At 34.4% G+C, this 20018-nt stretch overlaps 3 protein-coding genes across 3 annotated transcripts; 2 read left to right on the top strand and 1 right to left on the bottom strand.

Moving 5' to 3' along the window:
• Positions 1-1813: 1813 nt before the first annotated feature.
• On the bottom strand, positions 1814-3292 carry LOC21405009 (FBD-associated F-box protein At1g66310). Its single transcript, XM_024165235.1, has one exon. The coding sequence runs from the start codon at positions 3290-3292 to the stop codon at positions 1814-1816; it is 1479 nt and encodes a 492-aa protein (XP_024021003.1).
• A 2279-nt stretch (positions 3293-5571) lies between these two features.
• LOC21405008 (probable cyclic nucleotide-gated ion channel 20, chloroplastic) lies at positions 5572-12060 on the top strand. The gene is made up of 13 exons (XM_024165234.1): positions 5572-5748; positions 5914-6105; positions 6214-6312; positions 6412-6549; positions 6635-6883; positions 7521-7781; positions 7961-8106; positions 8423-8500; positions 8662-8791; positions 9663-9912; positions 10656-10717; positions 11460-11563; positions 11958-12060. Exons 1-13 carry the CDS (start codon positions 5572-5574, stop codon positions 12058-12060), a joined length of 1989 nt encoding a protein of 662 aa, XP_024021002.1.
• Positions 12061-16143: 4083 nt separating this feature from the next.
• Positions 16144-18818, top strand: LOC21405007 (protein TIC 20-IV, chloroplastic). The gene is made up of 3 exons (XM_010097527.2): positions 16144-16239; positions 17464-17606; positions 18128-18818. Exons 1-3 carry the CDS (start codon positions 16178-16180, stop codon positions 18784-18786), a joined length of 864 nt encoding a protein of 287 aa, XP_010095829.1. The 5' UTR covers positions 16144-16177; the 3' UTR covers positions 18787-18818.
• Positions 18819-20018: the final 1200 nt, after the last annotated feature.

Below are 20018 nucleotides of genomic sequence, written 5' to 3'. Positions count from 1 at the left end.
TTGAGTTCTGAAAGAAAATTTATCATATTACTATACCACTTCATACCATAAGTCTTCTCACGGCACGCTCAGTGAAATTTTGATCATCGACTTGCCAACATTCTTAAAGGAAACTAAACTTGGAGTTTCAATTTTTGCCTCAGCCTCCAGTGAGTCCAATCTGTCAGAGTCGCTAGTGAAGACCAAGTCTCTCAGGCGTTGATTCCTGATTTTGATATGTTTCAACCCAGGGCAATTTTTAAATTCAAACTCTCAAGGAAATAGATTGATGTTCCACTTGCGGCTGCCATATCTTGATCGTGCACAAAGTAATCAAGTTTCAGTAAAAAAAAAAACTTTAATTGTTTGACAATCACAAAATCGGCCGCCAATCACATCACTTTGAAAGGATGCTCATTCGGAGAGCAACTATTAGTTTTAAACTTATAAAAAATCTTCTAATTGTGGTGAGACCTTTTTACTGTGTTCTTTACATTTTTCGGGAAAAGAATTTAAAGTTTTAGAAAGACAGCGAACTGTCAGTTGAAGAGATTTTACCGTACAATTTTAAAAACGAGTGATGCTCACTGAATCATAACCAGTTAATTGTTTCAAGTACTTAGGCTGCAAGATAAAGAGGGAGTCTTTTATTGTATAAGATTAATCAGCTTTCGCTAAATTCTCCAAAATGGAAAAAGAAAAAAAAAAAACGTTTATTGCAAAACATTCAAACACAAGTCCAAAGCATATTAATTAGATTCCTGCTTAAACAACAGTTTCTGATATGAGTACAGCTGTATGATGAAAATATCAGAGTAATGTGATGATACAAAATATGAGAAAAATTCATACTCATATGCTTAAGAAATTATTATGAATTTTCTTCAAAAGAAACTAATATTTTGTCGATGGAAGTTGTGATTGGAGCCTTAGCGTTTTTCATAAAAAAGCTCCGCAGACTCGCCCTCTCGTCAAAACTTTCAAAGACGATCTCCATTTCAATCCTTGTCAAATCATGTCGCCAGCATTTTATGGAAGAAAAGATACAGCACCACATGATTTTATCATGCTCGTCTTCTTGCAACTTTAAGGTAGGAGCATAGTAAAACTGCAAAATTCAATTAAAAAAAAGATATGTAGTCACTCATCTCAATCAATATATATAAATATATGCTTGATCAAAAAAATATGAATGACAATGAGAACAAGGAAGTTAAAATTAGTACGTGTGGCATACAAATTTTGCTATATGTCCACGACTTTATAGAGTTAAACTGGAAAAAGTTAGATTAGTTTGACAAATTCTTCCATAAACACGTTATCAAAATACGGAAATTAGAACTTGAACCCAGAGTTTATTTAGAATGAATAGAGTACTATAAGCATAGAAGATAAAATAATACCGAAAACAAAAAAGGAATGTACTTGATAAGAGTGGCAAGATTGAGGATGACACAAATTCTCAAAACACTAATTAAGCTTGTAGAAATTGTTTATGAAGAAACACCAAAATAATGGTAGAAACAAGTTACGAACCTTGAATGTTGCAAGTACGTTGGAGGCCACAGTGATAGATATAGTCTTGGGATGCGGAGCAAGCCACAGCAAGCCCTCAATCAAGTGCACCATACTCGGAATTTTGTTTTCCAGCCTTATAATCAGATGCGGCAGATCAAATAAGGGACAAACCATTTTCTTTCTTGTTTCTAAGGGAAAAATTAACTTCTGCAAAAAAGAAAAGTCAAAATAAAAGTAATTAAAGAGTAATTAAAGGGATGAACTTCTAAATGTGTAAATTCAATAAAAAAATACACGCTCGTATAAACGTCAGCCATCAACAATCAATTACCTCATAGTCGTTGCAAGCCAGAGTCAACGATTTGCATTGACCAAAGTTGCTGATCAAATCCCTCAAGCTTTCGTAATAACGATTATCTCTCGGAATTACAAGATAATCCAAGTGAATCTCGGAATTTGGCAAATATGAGATGACTGGAGATGAGAGCAAAACAGGTCCACTGTAAACGAGCGAAACTAGATTTGGAGCATCGATCTCAACAGCTTGCAAATTTTCACAACGAAGCAACTCCATATGTTTCAAGTGCTCGGCATAAAATGTAATCTCCTTCAACAATTCGCACCTTTCTAATTTGAGATTCTCCAAGAATTGAAACCCGCTTGTACAAATTTTTTCCTCCGACCATTCCTTCGACACGTTTGCTGATCTAACACTAACTAATTGCAGATCTTTTAGGCGTATACACTCGGTGAGGTCGATGTTGCACCATGTGTTAGCTTCAGATCGAAAAGCCTCAAGGTTTGGTGCAACTACATCGACATTCTCAAGCGCAGCGCAACATTGCAAGTCCATGATTTTGAGACTGTTGCTGAGAATACGCACATTCTTCAGTTCTTTGCAATTTGCCAGTTTCAGAATCTCGAGGGAAACAAATAGAGATACTTGATTCTTTAACCACTCGTCGGTAATGGATGCGGTTTTCAATATTACAGTTTTGAGAGAATTACAAGAAACAAGATTGACAATCTCGCAGTTCTGCTCAGCGGCACCTGTATACGAAAAAGAATCAAGACTTTTAGCGCCGTCAATACGAATCCTCTCAAGTCCTATCCAATTCTCGAATTTCGCGGTCTTGAGTTTAGGGCTGCAAACATTGATGGTAATTTCCCCCGCACTAGTGCAGTTGATGATACTAAAATCCTCGATCAAAGGACAGCTTAGTACCAAGTTTGTGCTGTTCAATTGTAAGCCGCCCAACAACATTCGCTTGATTGATTTACAAGATAAAACCTCTTTCGGCAAACCGCGCACCCGACTATTTACGAAATTCAAGAACAAGTCTTTTACATTGTTCTGCATCGCAAAGTTTGCCATCCTTCTGAGCGTCGCCTTAGAATCGTCCTCATGAATACGGTTTAGACAAGCCCTAAAACTGAGCCGCTGGAGATCAGATTTCAACGCTCTGTGTTCGAGAGCTCGGGTTACGAGATCGAGGAACGTGTTCGTCGTGAAAACGTATCTCGAAAAGGACTCCATCAAATAGAAATCGAAATCGAGTATCGGGAAGGATCTCCACAAAGAAGAAAAGCTCTTCGACAAGGTGCTTATGTGGGTTGAATCCACCGTAGGAAGAAACGACATGATATGGTGGATGATGTGCTTAGGCAAATCCGAGAGCCGATCAATATTATAATTCTCAACATCCACGTCGTTTTTCTTATTGGTCTTTCTCTTCTTTTTTCTGGTTGATACTAGTGCTTCTGAATTGACAAAGTCTAAAGGGGATTGTTCCATCACGAAGGTTTCCTAGTCTACGAGCAGAGTAGAGGCTTGTACGGCTTGATACCTATGTATCAAATAAACAAATAAAAAAAAATCCTATTAGGAATCAAATATGGTAGGTAAAGCTATTTGGATTCTTTAGGATTTTGTTTTTTTCTTTTTTGATTTTGGATTGTTCTTTAGGATTTGTATTTGGAATCAAATATGGAAAGGCATTATCTTATGTCAATTATTTTGGTCGCCAAATTTTTTTTAATACAAAAATAGGAAAAAAAATAATATACCTACTCGATAAAGATAAAATAATTGATATTATAGTAAAAAGATTTGTGATTTTAAAATAATATATTTGTATAAAACATATATCAATCAACACTAATCTCTTGTCTATATTAGGAAAAGAGTATTTATATATTATTTTCTTTATTTGTATTTATTTTCATACATGCAAAATTTTTAAAAATGCCATATAAAAGATAACACTATTTATTTCTACCATCAATTTTAAATTTATCATTTATGCCATTAATATTTTGGTAGGATATCTTTCATGTTCTACTAGAATAATTCCTTTTTGGGAGAAGGAGGGAAATAGCATATTTAGTAGGATGTTTAGTAAATTATAACATATTTTTTTAAGATGGTAGATTACAGCATAATTTGACTTGGTTCTTATTTTCTTTTACATAGAATAATCCCTTTTTTTTGGGGGGGGGGGGGGGGGGGTTAAGCGTTGGGGAACTTCGGTCCCTAACCTAAACTTGATGATGGAATTTTGAAATGTGCGTAGGTAACAACATAAATATTGAAATTTTAAGAAACTCTGGGGCAAAATATTTTAATTTTAAAGATTTCATGGCTAGTGAAAAAGAATATTTATGTGACATTTAAGTAGAATACTGAGTGAATGAATTGCGTATATACCCCGGCACAATACATAATTGCTCAACTTATATAATTGAAGCATTATATATTATATAAATTGGAAAATTTTGGGAGTATTCGATTAGCCTTCTCTAACGTAACACAAAAGATGTAAAAACGGTGTTCCTATTCTTTCAGAGTATGTTTGGTAGGAGGAACGGATGAGGGGAGGGAGAGGGATAGAGGGAGAGCTCCAATATATTCTTTGGTTGGAAAGAGAGGAAGAAAGAGAGGAGAGGTGGAGGAATGTAGTCTCCCTCATGGCCCATCAAATTAGATCCTTCCATCAATAGAATTATTCAAGTAATGCACACTTTTTAAGCTTTGAAAGACTATTTTACCCTTTAAATAAATTATTAACAAATAGTTTAAATGGACAATTTAATAATTTCATAAATAATTATTATTCATCATTTTAACTCTCCTTCCATCTTACTAAACAATATGAAGGATTATTATAATCATCTTCATCATTCTTACTCTCCATCTGTCCAACTCTCTCCATCTTTCTTACTCTCCATTCTACAACCAAACGGAGCCTAAAACTTGTTTCATATTTTTAAGTTTATTTTTTTATTGTTTTTATATAATATATCCAACACTTAATCTAATTTATTTTATCTGCCAATGTTTTTTTTTTTTTTTGGCTCTCAATGAGTGAATTTCAACGTTCTTTAAAAAATTTTGCTCTCCTTTTACCGGAAGATTGAATATTGGGATTTGTTTTACGCCTATTTATTTATTTATTAATCAGAGAGAGAGACAAATGCAAGACATTTTTATTAATTTCCCAATTCCCATATATATTGCTCCTGTTTGGTTTGTAATTATTTTAAAAAGAACAATAACGTAATTAATAATTACCGGATAAGTGTGTGACTATTTTGGACAAAAAATTACATAAATGGAATGCAATCGTATGATTTTGGCTCAGTTCTTAGTACTTATTCTAGAAAAAAAAATTTACTGGCTATTGATAATATTGTGCAGAAGAAAGATTTTCGATAGCTTTTCAAGGATTATGTCTTCCGGTGAAGAACTCAGTTTCGAGCTTTCTCATTCATAACTAGTCCTTTTCTTTCTTTATAATCCATTTTCTCAAAGAGAGACAGAAGCAAAGAAAACCATTTGACCTCCCACAAGGCATTGTGTTCTATGTAGTGCTAGCACTGAGATCTTGTAACGTATTTTACTCCCTGTATTTTCTGTGCTTTAAGTTCACAAATTTTCCTTATTTTATGATTTTTTGTGTATAGTTTAAGCTTATATACATACATATGTGTGTGTGTGTGTATATATATATATATATTGTTTTACAGCAATCTATCTGGTACTCCTCTTTTAGGTGTGTGTTCAGCTCATGAGAAATGGCTAATTCCGAAACGTATGATGAGCGAATGATACAAAATTCACCTAACCAACTATCGAGATCCGGCGAGTTAGGAGTTTGCAACAGTCCTTGTTGCACTATTTGCCCAACATATCAAAGTTTGAGAACAGCTCAACCAAAAGCCATAAAAGCTTCAAGTTTGTTAAGTCATAAGGTGGGTTTAGAGTTTGGTAGTTTGGTTCACAGAATTTGAGGCTTTGTACTCTATTCAAATATTTTCATTTGATTTGTTAATTCTCCTCATTCTTTTGTTTTTCTGGGGTTCAAAACATAATCTTCTTCTTTACAAACTTTTTATGTTTAAAAATTCTTTTGGTAGTTCTATGAAGCACTTTTCTCCGAAGCTAAAGTTTGGATAAAGCGATGTTTCACATTCCTATGTCCATATATTCCTGGAGTCATAAACTCACATACAAAACATGTGCAACAATGGATCAAATTCTTCGTCATCGCTTGCTTGGTGGCGGTTTTCGTGGACCCTTTGTTTTTCTTCTTGTTGTCTGCACAACAGGTTCGGCTCTTGATGGAAGCTCCATACCTATTTGACTATTTTTACTTACCAATGTTTAGGAATTTGTCTTTTTACCGAATCACTTGATCAAATAGTACTCTATTGCAGGGGAACAAGTGCATATTTATTAACCAGCCAATGACCAAAACAATAGTGGCTTTCAGGAGCATGACTGACTTCATATACTTACTTCATATGCTTCTTCAGGTGTCTTACTCTGCCCTCTTTGTGTTATTTTATTTTTTAATCTTTGTAAAAATGTTTGCGAACTAATTCGGGTGTTGATTGCAATTGTCTATATCACAGTTTAGGCTAGCTTGTGTGGCTCCTGAATCTAGAGTAGTTGGTGCTGGAGAAGTAGTTGATGAACCAAAGAAAATCGCTCTAAATTACTTGCGCGGAAAATTTTTCGTCGACTTGTTTCTTGTTCTACCACTTCCCCAGGTTTGTCCGTCCTCTTAACATGCCAAGTCTTATAATGCTCTCTTCTTGGTCTATAAATTGGTTTAAGTCCTTGAATTACTTGCAGTTAATAATTCTGGTAATCCTACCAAAGTTCCCAGAATTATTGGGAGCAAATTACGCAAAAAATCTTCTGCGGACGGCGGTTCTTGTTCAGTACATTCCCAGGTTGTACAGGTTTCTACCTCTGCTTGCTGGTCAGTCTCCAAACGGCTTCATATTTGAAACAGCATGGGCTAACTTTGTCATAAACCTTCTCACTTTCATGTTATCCGGCCATGTTGTCGGATCCTTCTGGTACCTCTTTGGCTTACAGGTGGGTGATGTTTTGTTTTAGTTTTCCCTTTCCAAGAGTTCTAAAATTGTATTTCTAGTAATTGTCATTAGGAACTAGGTACCCTAATTCTATGCTATTGCTATGCTATTGAGAGCAATAAAATCGAAGAAGAAAAAACAAACAAATAAGAACACAAGATATATAGCGTTCACCCTAAGTGTGATAACTACATTAACTTTCAGTCGCTGCAGGAATTCATTATAAAAAAGATTACGAGTAAAATGGCGCCTCACATCTCTCTCAGACTCTGTGCTTTCTCTAAGTTCTCTAAGTAACCCTAAAAAGGGTAACCTTTTTATATAAAGAAAATTAGGGCAACCAAATTTATAAGTGTGAAGACCCTGAAGTACCTTTGATAAATTTTTGCTCCGGAGTCCGGCGGCTCCATCCCTAACACCCAGGTTCTCACCCCCTTCAACCCCTACAGTGACTTAACACGTTATTCCTGCGTTACGGCAATAATTAGACTTCACAACTTAACAATTGTGTTCCTCCCATTTGTTTCTCTTTGTTCATTTCTCTGGTGTTCTATTTGTCCTTGAACTAATGGTTTTAAATAAAGTTGGGATATTATATCAATTTTTTTAGTATATGATTGCGTTGTTTCATGTTTCAGAGGGTCAACCAATGTCTTCGAGAGGCCTGCCATAACTCTGGAATCGAGTTTTGCATGAGATTCATAGATTGTGGAGACGGAAGTGCTACCAAAAATTTTTTAAACGACCCAACTTGGGATGGCTGGAAAAACAATGTTAATTCTAGTGCATGTTTTACTGAAGAAGGTTTTCCTTATGGAATCTACAATCGGGCTGTGAATTTGACAACCCAAAATAGCATAATAACAAGATATGTATATTCATTGTTCTGGGGATTCCAGGTATATATTCCTTATATCTACTTGTACTTGTATCTATTGTTTTTAAGCTTTACTAATATTCTTGTAACTCTATATGCTGTCATGAATATGAATGTCTAATTCAAAATTTTTGGAGCATATAAATTATGAGTTTTTCTTTAGACCTGCTGACATTTTATGGTCTCTGTGATTTCATGTAGCAAATCAGTACTCTGGCAGGAAATCTAACTCCAAGCTATTTTGTATGGGAAGTCCTTTTTACTATGGCGATTGTCGGACTTGGCCTCTTGCTCTTCGCTCTTCTCATCGGAAATATGCAGAATTTTCTTCAGTCTCTTGGCCGGAGGTATCACTTTTGCTTTGATGCATTCTTCACCTCTATACTTGCAAACCCCACTTTATGAGTTTAACCTCTATTTTATAAAAATTATTTGCAAATTAGTAGTTTATTTAAAAGTAATTTGCTAGTCATGAGTACAGTTAGGCTCGTTTAGTTCGATGATTCGAGTTTTTAATTCGAGTTGAGATATAACTTTATGTGAGAGCTTTTTACTGCAGTAAAAAAGTTAGATGTGACTGTTTCTGAGAACTTTTTATTGTAGCAAAATTCGAATTCTAAAATCGAATCGGTGAAATGAACGGGACCTTATTTTCTTTCACAGGAGATTGGAAATGTCGTTAAAATGTCACGATGTTGAGAGGTGGATGGGCAATTGGCGCTTGCCAGAAGAACTAAGAAAGTATGCTTTCTAAATTATCTCCTTGATCAAATGTGTAACTATTTCTGTTCAGTGCATATCCTGTATCAAAAAAAAAAAAAAAAAAAAAAACATAATGTATCCATGACTTGTACGTGGGGCCTATTCGCAACAACTTGACCGTATTATTGGCCACCAATTAGGCAAGTACGGCGAGCTGAAAGGTGTAACTGGGCTGCAAATAGAGGTGTGAATGAAGAAATACTTTTGGAGTGTTTGCCTGAGGAACTTCAAAGAGACATAAGACGCCATCTCTTTAAATTTGTGAAGAAAGTATGTTACTACTTCTCTTTCCACTAGGGCGGTAAGAAATCACCCTGAACCCGACGAACCCGGCTAAGCCGAGCCGACCCTACTCGAAAATCACGGGTTTCTAATTTTTTATTTAATTTTCAGTTTTAATTATGCCTAACCCGCACTGCGCGGGTAGGGGCGCGGGGTGGGGTTACATGAACCCGAGGTAACCCTACCCGGTCGAACATGTGTAAAGTAGGTAAAATAATGTCCAACACTTCAAATTCTTACTTTCATAAGTTTATGGATTTTATGCTTTTAAACTGTTAACTTATTTATGTTTTGGATTCATAGTTTATGTAAAAAATGCTTGTATGTCATAGTTGTTGAATTATGACATTCTTTATTTATATTGGAAGTGTTTAATTTCAAAGTGAGTATTTTAATTGTTCACCTTGCATTTAGAACTCCTCTTGAAGGAAATACATGTTTTGTTTGATAATGATTTCTTCTGTAACAAGCACAGATTAATTGACTAAAAATTGATTAAAATTGATGAAGTCATAGATTAAAATTGGTTTTCACCAACCCGAGTAACCCGACCCTACCCGAGGTCACCCGAAAGATTGCGGGTTTGTAGACTTAAGAGAGTATCACGGCCTAAAATTTTCTCAACCCGCACAGATCAGGTAGGCTCAATTTTTCGGCTCAACCCTACCCTATCCAGCCGATTTACGCCCCTACTTTCCACGACACTGCAGTAACTTTTCTCTCCATTGCATTGCATCAATGATTTAAGACGGGACAAAACAGTCAATATCAGTTTTACAGAACGTACCGAATTTTGACACGTGTGCATTCATGATGTTCACAATAAAATTTTTCGTGATCCTATAACTTGTGTCTTCAGGTAAGAATTTTTTCGGTCATGGATGATCCTATCTTGGATGCAATTTACCAGAGACTAAAACAGAACACATATATCAAAGGGAGCAAAATTCTGTACTGTGGTGGTCTGGTTGAGAAGATGGTCTTCGTTGTGCGCGGAAAATTGGAGAGCATTGGAGAGGATGGGACTGTAGTAACCTTACGCGAGGGAGATTTTTTTGGTGAAGAACTACTCACATGGTGCCTTGATCAGCATTCTTCCGTAAACAAAGGTAACTCATATATTTATCATTTTAATTCACTAACTATCGGTTTTTTAAGATGGAATAAAATAAAGGGTCTATTTTGGCCTCATTATTTGGATTTTACTCATATATTTATCATTTTAATTGACTAACACTCCGTTTAGTAGGAGGGAAAGAAAAGAGAGAAAGAAAACACAAAAAAGAAAGAAAATGTGAAAGAAATGAATGAAGTTGATTTTCTTATATAGTGTTTAGTATAATGAGAGGACAAAAAAAACATGTAATAACCTAAATAACTATTTTATTAATTGTTTAATATTAATTTAGATTTTAAAATAGGGAGACAAAAATAAATTTACCCATCAATGAGTGGATTTAAATTTTCCTTTTTAATGTTGGAGAGATAAAAAATAGTGGCCCCACCATAATTCTTTTCCATCCTATTTTCATTTTTCTCATCTCTTCATTCTTACCAAACAACCAACTCTATCATTTTTCATCCAATAATCCCTCTACCTACTTCCTTCCTTCTACTTTTTCATCATACCAAACACACTCTAAGTAGACGTTTGGTTGATAGATTCAGAATCATGATTCAAAACTATTATCGATTTACGTGTGTTTTTTATAAGAGAAAATATTGTAACGAATCATGAATTATGATTTGAATCATGGCATGAATCTTAGCAACCAAACAACATGTGAGAGATTACTAAGTTTGGAATAAAATAAAGGGTCTATTTTGGCCTCATTATTTGGATTTTATGCAGAAGGGAAAGCATCCAAGTTTTTTTCTGGACAGAGATTACTGAGCAACAGAATGATAAATTGCTTGACTGACGGGATGGATTGGTAAACTAACATGGTATCAGAGCGGGAGGTCCTGAGTTCAAACCCCCGTAATTGCACTATTTATCCCCATTTAAATTGGCATCATGTGTTGGGTCTTAATTTATCTCGGGCTTAAATATTCACGTATTGAACTTTCTAATTAATTTACCCACACGATTGCCCATTGTCCAGCTCACACGTGAGAGGGAGTGTTATAGTATAAAACTATTGTTGGCCCACCTCCTAATAGCTTAAGCTTTTGGGATTGATTGGTAAACTAACATGGTATCAGAGCGGGAGGTCCTGAGTTCAAACCTATGTAATTGCACTCTTTATTCTCATTTAAAATTGTCATCATGTGTTGGGTCTTTAATATATATTGGGCTTAAATATTCACGTGTTAGGCTTTCTAATTAATTTACCCACACGATTGTCCATTGTTCAGTCCACACATGTGGGGGAGTGTTAAAGTATTAAACTATTATTGGCCCACCTCCTAATAGCTTAAGCTTTTGGGATGGATTGGTAAACTAACATGGTATCAGAGTGAGAGGTCATGAGTTCAAACCCCTGTAATTGCACTATTTATCCCCATTTAAAATTGTCATGTGTTGTGTTGGGCTTTTCAATTAATTTACATACGATTGTCCATTGTCTAGCCCATGTGAGGAGGAGTATTAAAGTATAAAAATTATTGTTGGTCCACCTCCTAAAAACTTAAATTTTTGGGCTTGATTGATAAACTAACAGATGTAGAAGCATTTTCGCTCCAAGCAAAAGATCTCGAAGAGTTCACCAGACTTGACGCAAGATTCTTGCGAAATCCCCGAGTTCAAGGAGCTATAAGGTACGTTTATTAGTCCCATTTCTCCATTTTTACCGTGCTACACCCTACTGTCAAGATTCATCTCTATCATTATTAGAAAAAAGAAATATGATCTGCGAAGTATAACCGGATAATAAAAGAGAAACAAAGACTATTTTACTAAAGCATATTTCATAGATTGTATTCGTTTTGATTATCTCTCTTTCTGCAACTGCCGCGTAAATTTATTAGCCATTATATATGCGTCTGTTGATAATAAAAATAATGATTTACGATAATTACGACGTGACAATGTTACGAAAAGATAAACAAAACTTCATAAGTATTATTCTATAAAATACTTTTTTTATTAGTGCTATTAAAGAAAAAAATTAAGCCATATGCTAAAGCATAAACTGGCATTGGCTTTTTCCAGGTATGAATCGCCTTACTGGAGAGGCCTTGCGGCAATCAGAATCCAAGTAGCATGGAGATATAAGAAGAAATGTCTAACTCATGCTAGGACCTCAATATCGTGAATAGATGACATTTACCGGAGCATCCGGGTGTCGGAACACCCGATCATCCAAACACCGGAACACCCAGAGCACTTGGTACACCGGAATACCAAAGATAAACCCAAGGAAGAAGCTGAGGCATCACTAGGAATCTCAACGGTTGTTGCTTTAAGACACTTAACATTCGAAGTAAATGCATATTAAGACCAATAAGTTCCAATATTAGAATGTAAAAGGCAATTTTGTATCAAGGAGAGGTTTAACTCTCAGATTTAATAGAGAATTTTACTCCTTGATCTCTATGGTACTATAAATTCCCTGAAATTGAGAGGAAAGGGAATGCACTCTAATTCCTTGTTTGCTACTTTGTTCTTGTTTACCTGTTTGTTTCTCGGGATTATTTATGTTCGTTGCGTGTTCATCCGATTTTCTTAGTTTCATGGTTCATTTTGTTCAAATTGTTAGTCTAAGAATGTTGATTTAGTGTTGATAAACAATATTAGTGATAGAAAAGCATTTTCATGTATATCACATGCTCCAAAAAGATATTTGCATTTGGAAAATACCGATTGACTATTGTGCTAGCCCCTGTTTTTATTTTAACTTTCCTTTTCTTCTTCTTTTTTGTTGTGACTATTGTTGGTAGTTTTGGAATTTCTAAGTAGCCAATAGAGACTGTTATCTTTTTTTTTTTTTTTTTTTAACAAAAGAAAGAAAATTTTACAAGCATATGAGAAGATTGCAAGAAAGCGTGGTAAAGTCTGAAATACAAACGACATTTCCTTCCAAATTTACAAACGACAGAAAAAAAAATCTAAACAAATAAACGGCATATCGTACAGAGAAAACAATAAAACAATCTTGTAGGAGAAATAACGGGTATATTTAGAATCCGTTTCAAAATGATTTTATTTTTTATATGAAAATAGAAATGAAAACGTTTTCAATCTCAAGCAGATATTATTTCTGAAAATGCGTTTAGTAGTTTTATTCTGAGATTGTTTTCAATATAAGAAAAAACATAAATACCATTTGATAATTCATTTATACTAATCTCAACTATTCATAAATCTAACATCAACAGGATTCAATCAATTCCTTAAAAAAAAAAAAAAAAAAGATTTGGATGGTTGCCTAAATCTCTCTATGTCTCCCACTTTGTTCTATCACTGTCAAATTACTGAAAAAAGCTCTAAGGACGATTTTCATACTCATATATATTTGACAATTCCCAGTGCAAGAACAATACCTAGTACAAGAAGACTCGCAAACCCAAAATCAACCACGATCATTAATTTGTTTTATAGGCTATGGTGATCAAAATACCACCACCAAAAGAATTTTTCTTAACAAAATAATAAAAATCAAAATCAAAACCTAGATATGCACCACCATTTCCCTCTGTCAGATCCGTGCCACCCATGATAGATCCGCACCCAACGGAGTCCATAGCTAGCCGCCGCGTTGGGCTTAGAAATCGCAACTGTCACCCTCACTGTCACCCTCACCGTCGGTTGCAACCGTCCTATCAAGCCCATAACTCTGGCTATAAAATTCATCCCCCAATTTTCCAAAACAAAGCAAAAGAAATCAAAATCAAATTAGTTGAACATGGAATTCATTGTAGAGCTTCTAGTTGTTCTTGAACAAGATCAACAAGATCTTAGAGAGAGAGAGATCAAGGGGTCCAGATTGAGTATAGGAAAGGGAAAAGGGAGAAGAGAATGGAAAAGAGGGCAAGAAGAGAACGGAGAAGAGAGAGAGAAGTGAAGGTAAGAAAAAATTTCAGAGACCGGAGACGGAAAGAAAATGGAAATGGAGAAAATGAAAATAACTTTAATTCATTTTCAGAAATGCATTAATTTTTAGAAAAGTACAAAATCGTTTTTGTTTTAATTTTAGTACGGTGCTACCCCAAACACGTTCTTCCTTCTATTTTCATTTTTTTCCTCAAAAAAACGTGAAAAACGTTTTTAAAAACAGAAACAAACATGTCCGCTAGCATTAGCAGGTAATTGATCTATATGTCGTTTTCGATATCAAATTGACATACAGTTAGACGACAATACAAAGTCATGCCGGATAATAATCTGAACAACAGCAAGTCTTAGTCGGTAAAAAACACGTCGTTCTCATATTTAAACGACAATAAAAGATAAGACGAACACTACGGGGGGAAAAGTTAATAAGGCGATTAAAGTCTAAAACTATGTCCTTTTAAGCTTGTACGACAGCACAATTCCATAGAAAACAAATTTTCGTAAAACGACATGTGTTTTACTGATTGAACAACAGGAATTTTGTTGTGTGCTACATGTCGTGTTTAACAATTAAAAAATGAGAGAATGAGAAAAATAGGTCAAGACTTGAGATGAATTAAAATTAATAGGCTAATAATTTACATAAGTTAATAAATAGGCTAAATTATTATATTCATCCATAACTTATCTGGTTATGAACCATAACTTATCTGGTTATGAACCATAACTTGATAAGTTTGTCCATAACTTATTTAGTTATGAACTATAACTTGACAAGTTATAGCCTATTAATTTCTATAACTAAAAATTAGCTTATATACTTTCTTAAGCTTTTTATATTGGCTTATTTCCTAAAAAAAACATCTCGTTGCTGGCTTGTATTCTTGCAAATTACTTAAATAACAGGTAAAACGATGTGGTTTACTGATTGCCCCTACTGGAATTTTGTCTTTATGCTGGATGTCGTTTTGTACAACAAAACCATGTCGTTTCTAGTTTGTATTCTAACAAATTACTTCAAAAACACGATTTTTTTTTTTTTTTTTTTGAATAGGAGAGGATCTTATTAAGAAGAAAGAGCCATATTCTTCCCAACAGTAAAGATCTTCAACTAATGAAAATGAAAATTTAACTGTGTAGGCATCTATATTACAAATCCGAGCAACATGACTACAAGTACCACTAATAGCTTTAGACATCAAGACTTTAATGTCATTCAATAAAGAAAAATCAGCGGCACAAGGGAAAATTTTGTTAACAGCACGAACCGCATTTATAAAGTCAGTCCCTTGTGTATTTTGATTTATAAAAGTTTTTGTTTATATACATACCTTAACAATAAGTCCACTCTTGTCTCTTGGTGAGTTTGTTTGTGATTGAAGGCGTGTTAAATAACAAACAAAATGTCGTTTACCTGAAACCATATCAAAATCAAACTCTAATGGGCATACCGACCCTTTTTTTTTTGGAATCCTTTTGGTATTTTTTTCTTTTTTTAAAATATTAGTGTTTCATGTTTATCAACCGTTAAATTTATATTATTTTTAATATGATTTAATTTTTTATCAGATTTAACGATTGATAAATAAAAAACACTAGTGTCTAGTGTTTTTAAAAAGAAAGAAATACTATTTTTCTTTTTCTTTTTGATGGAAATACCGATGTATCATATGCATATATGAAATATAGATTTTTTTTATCGATGATCCTGCTCGGCCTGGAAGACTCCCTAAAAAAATAAAAATGAAAATGAAAATAATGGTTAGAAGACTCCAGAATGTCAAGTACTTTTGAGTTTTGACTGTATATTCTTTTAATTTACAATGTAATATTTCGTTAATGGCGGTGGGAATTAAAAATGTTCCTTGTGAATTTTCCTTTGCTACTTGCAGCGTTTGCTCCAGAGATTACACTACCTACTAACACTGCCCTTAAACCGCCAACAATATTAGTTATACAATTTCTTTACATAAATAAATAAAAATAAAAAAACAAATCCCCTGAAAAAAATATATATAATTAATAGAAAAAAAAAAATAAGGGAAACAATTCCTTTACATACCTTTTTATTCCATGAATTCGTGCACTTCTATCATTTTTTTCTTTTTTTTTTCCTTTCCTGAACCCTAAACACACAATATAAGAACTAAAAACAACGAGAGAGAGATTTTTTCTTTTTTTCTTTCTTTCTTTCTTTCTTTCTTTCTTTTGTTCTTTTTTTTCTTTATGAGTTTATATAACTCAATTTTGTGAAAATAATAAAATTACGGGAAAGGCCCAAAAGTGTTAATATTTATAAAAAGGACATCATTCTTGCATGAAAAGAAACCAGTCGGCGCAGAGGCAGAGGCAGAGAGAGTCCCTCAAGACAAGAGGAGATGACCACCGTAGTGCCGCCGCTGATTCCGTTGGCCGCACCGGCCGTCTTCTCAGCCTTTCCGTACGCCTCTCTCTCTCTCTCTCTAAAATCTTTCTAAGTTTCCGCAACATGCTAGAGAAGAAAATGAAGGAAGGAATTAATGTGATCTTAATTGTTCGTCAGTTTTCTCTTTATTCTTTTTTGATGCATCAAATCATGGTATATTATCATTGCTGATCTGGGCTTAACAACTCTGAGAAAGTAAAAATAAAATATCATATGATTCTTTAATATGTTTCAAGAGAATTTCAAAATGGAAATTTTGCGCATCGATTGAGATGCATATCATATGCTTGTGTGTGAGCATGTCATATTTTTATACTATTTGTGTATTTTGGGGTGAATAAATTCGATATCTTTGATGCTTTAGATTTTTCAGTTTCATAGAATTTATTCCCGAACGGTTGAATATTTATATATGGCTCTTATATGACCTGAAATTCCATAGTCTAAGCAACCGAGTATGTATCCATCTTCTATTCGTTTTTTCTTTCAAAATTCACGTGTAGAAAACAAGTGTATTGGGGCATATAATTGAACCATGTTTATACTATGGAAGGAGCTTATTCTTCTTGAGTTGCTAATTGTACAGAACAAAGCAATCCCTGCAATTGCAAATTTATTTGTACCTCCTTGTTGCCAAACGGTCATAGAGATAGGCTAATGCTTATGCTGTTATTTGTTTAACCTGGAGGGCTGCAATAAACCCGTTTAGGTGTGGCTATAGAGTAGTTTAAACGACCATTTCAAATAAATAAATAAATAAAATATAAGAGTAGTTGAGACAGTCATTTATTTCATTTTTTTTCTGGTCTTGTAAAAGTTAGTCTAGTGGATATCTTATACAGAGAGAATGAGACGCATTAAAGAACCAACTTGTTTCCAAGAGACATGATTTCTACTGTATTTGAAACAAAATGGAGCGTACGTAGTTTTCAGACATGATTTCTATGGCTTTTGACTCTTCTAATACTAGAAACATATTCTTGATATAAAAAGCAAACAACTATATAAAGAAGTTCTGAAGTTGTAGTCTGAGTACATGGGTACTTAGACAGGAAAAGACCATCTCTAGCTTTATAGATTCATATCCCCGATAGGATTGAATCATTTTGTGCACTGCTATATCTGGTGTATCTTTAATATTGTTCAATAATTCCTATTGAGAGGATAAGAACAGGATTTTATTGATGAACTCTAGTTATTGGTCATATGTTAAGTGTAGTTAATTCGGTGTTTAAGCAGGAATGTGCATGTCATACGAGGAAGCAAGAGAAACAATAAGACATCGAGGGTCGTATTTGGATATAACTGGGATGCAGCGCCTGTATCAAGCAGCTGGAGTTCACAAGAGCATTGTCGGGAGCTGCATTCTGTCTCCTCTAAAGGTATGTCAAATTTTCTGTCAAGCGTGATGATACAGAAACTAATTTTGAACTTAGGCTTTTTTTTTTCACAATCAACAACTCAAACTTTTTGCTACATTGTTTTCTCTCGCAAAATTCAAATTCAACTTTTTTGCTATAGTGTTTTCTCTCACATAAATTCACTTTTTAACTCAAGTTCTCAATTCGAACCCACGAAAAGAACGGGTCCTTAATCTGTTTTGATAGCTTGGTATTCGAAGTAGAATTAATATATGAGCATCTAGAGTTTGTCTTTGATACAATCTCTCGTTTTTTTTTTCTCCCTCATGTTGTCTGCCGCCAGGGTGCTGCTTTTCTAGGAAAAGGTTGTGTTAAATGTGCGTTAGCTCTCATGCTAGTTGTGTTCTCTTGATTACATTTGTTGCATTCACCTCTCACTCAGCATCATTGTTGTAATTCTTTTCCTCTGGCCAAAGTTAATTGCTATAGGAGTATCTCAAAGTTTATGTTTATTTTTTAACTCCCGTTCTTATGATTTCCAGGAATGCCAATCTCCCACATTTCTGCTTCATCTTCTGTTTTCTTGAGTGGGGATCAAGGTGGTCTATCTGGAGGAACTCCCAGGTTATCGAATAAGCGCAGATCTTTGATGCGGCCACAAGCATGCACGAGCAGTTCAGACAGCCTACACTACCCTGCACTGACCGAGAAGCCAGAATGGTGGTGGAGGACTTTGGCATCAATCCCCTATTTAATATCTTTACAGATTTCTGATACAGGGTTCTTTGTCCAACCCTTGCTAAGCCATTATGACAAATTCGAGGATCTGATTTATTACATACCGGGTGGCGTTAAGAGGTGGTCAATGTGGTTTCCCATGCTATATTGCTACGTCACTTTCATTGGAGTGGTGAAGAAGAAAGAATGGCCTCACTTCTTCCGATATCATGTGATCATGGCCATGTTATTGGAAACAGCCCTTCAAGTGGTCTGGCACACGAGCAATTTCATGCCGCTCATTCACTTCAACGGGACTTTTGGGATGTACTATTGGGCAGCTGTGGCGTTCATTTACATTTTTATCTCGTTGGAATGCATAAGGTGTGCTCTTGGTGGAAAGTACGTAAAAATCCCATTTATTAGCGAGTCTGCATTAATCCATACTCTGTACCATGTAGGAGGTTTCTACAGGCCTTTCTAAGGTGTGGCATTGTCCTATTACTAGTTGTTGTGGGGGGCTTCTTTTAACGAATTTTACTCGGTACCTCGTTGCATTGCTTACGGGCAAGCTATTCTTAGACCTTGTTCATTTCACCGATTCGAGTTTTCAGTTCTAGGTTTTTACAGTAAAAAGCTTTCAGAAAATGTCACATTTAAATTTTCTGCTACAGTGAAAAACTCTCAGAAAATGTCACATCTCAGCTCGAATTGAAAACTCGAATCCGCGAAGTGAACGTGGAAACTTTTACTCGATGGCTACCGTCATTTTAGCAGTTTTGGCCAAATGTTGTAGTTCTCATTTGGGATTAGCCAAATTATAATGGGGTAAATGCAGGTTGAAAGTAATGTTGGTGTAGCGTCGTGGAATAGCAAAATGTCATGTTAATTAATTGGCAAATATGCTAGGACAACACTTGTGCAAATATGTTATGAGTTAGGACAACGCTTGTACAATAAGAAAAAGAACTCGTAGCCTGTTTGGTTAGACGGTTGTGATGGATTCGAATCTAAAACTCAATTCAAACCGTTATTTGGCTTATAAATTTTTGAATAGCTCGCATATAAAATGATAACAAAATAGTCACTATGATAAACGACATAATAGTAAAAAAAAAATGATAATTAAACTAAACATAAAAACTTTAATAAAATTATTAAACTAACACTAATTTTATTATTCTTCCTACAACAATTTGAATTTCGGTTTTGGATTCATTTCAACTCAAAATTGAAAGTTCTATAGAACTTTTCTCCCCAAAATTTTTTGGCTTCTAACTCTATATATTGTTCATTAAACTCATTTTCACTCACTTAAAAGCTCATAGGGCGCATTTAGAACTCGTTTAAAATTAATTTTATTTTTTGTATGAAAATGAAAACGTTTTCAATCTAAGACATAAATTATTTTTAAAAATGCGTTTGATAGTTTTATCAAGAGATTATTTTCAATATAAAAAAAACTCATTAATGTCTCTCTCTCTCCACTCGAGAGAGTAGTAAACGAAAATAAAAAATAAAAAATAAAAAATGACTCTATCTCATTTTATACTAAACTAAAAAATTATTTTCATTTTTATTTTTTATCTTTATTGCGCTAAATGCAATTTTAAAAACGTGTTCATTTTTTCTTTCTCAAAAAACATGAAAAATAAAAACGAAATTAATTCCATATACAGTTATAGTTTTGACAATGTAACCAAATACAGGTTTAAA

The sequence above is a fragment of the Morus notabilis genome, unplaced genomic scaffold, assembly GCF_000414095.1.
Source record: "Morus notabilis unplaced genomic scaffold, ASM41409v2 Scaffold19, whole genome shotgun sequence".
NCBI lineage: Eukaryota > Viridiplantae > Streptophyta > Magnoliopsida > Rosales > Moraceae > Morus > Morus notabilis.
The sequence above is the reverse complement of the archived record's forward strand: the minus strand, read 5'-3'. Positions and strand labels throughout refer to the sequence as shown.

Excerpts from the sequence above, each read along its gene's own strand:
- LOC21405009 (XM_024165235.1), bottom strand. The coding sequence starts at position 3,292 with ATGGAACAATCCCCTTTAGACTTTGTCAATTCAGAAGCACTAGTATCA.
- LOC21405008 (XM_024165234.1), top strand. The coding sequence starts at position 5,572 with ATGGCTAATTCCGAAACGTATGATGAGCGAATGATACAAAATTCACCT. Across the intron at positions 8,107-8,422 it reads CTTCAGTCTCTTGGCCGGAG|GAGATTGGAAATGTCGTTAA; the intron begins GTATCACTTTTG and ends TTTCTTTCACAG. Across the intron at positions 8,501-8,661 it reads TTGCCAGAAGAACTAAGAAA|GCAAGTACGGCGAGCTGAAA; the intron begins GTATGCTTTCTA and ends GCCACCAATTAG.
- LOC21405007 (XM_010097527.2), top strand. The coding sequence starts at position 16,178 with ATGACCACCGTAGTGCCGCCGCTGATTCCGTTGGCCGCACCGGCCGTC. Across the intron at positions 16,240-17,463 it reads GCCGTCTTCTCAGCCTTTCC|GAATGTGCATGTCATACGAG; the intron begins GTACGCCTCTCT and ends GTGTTTAAGCAG. Across the intron at positions 17,607-18,127 it reads GCATTCTGTCTCCTCTAAAG|GAATGCCAATCTCCCACATT; the intron begins GTATGTCAAATT and ends TATGATTTCCAG.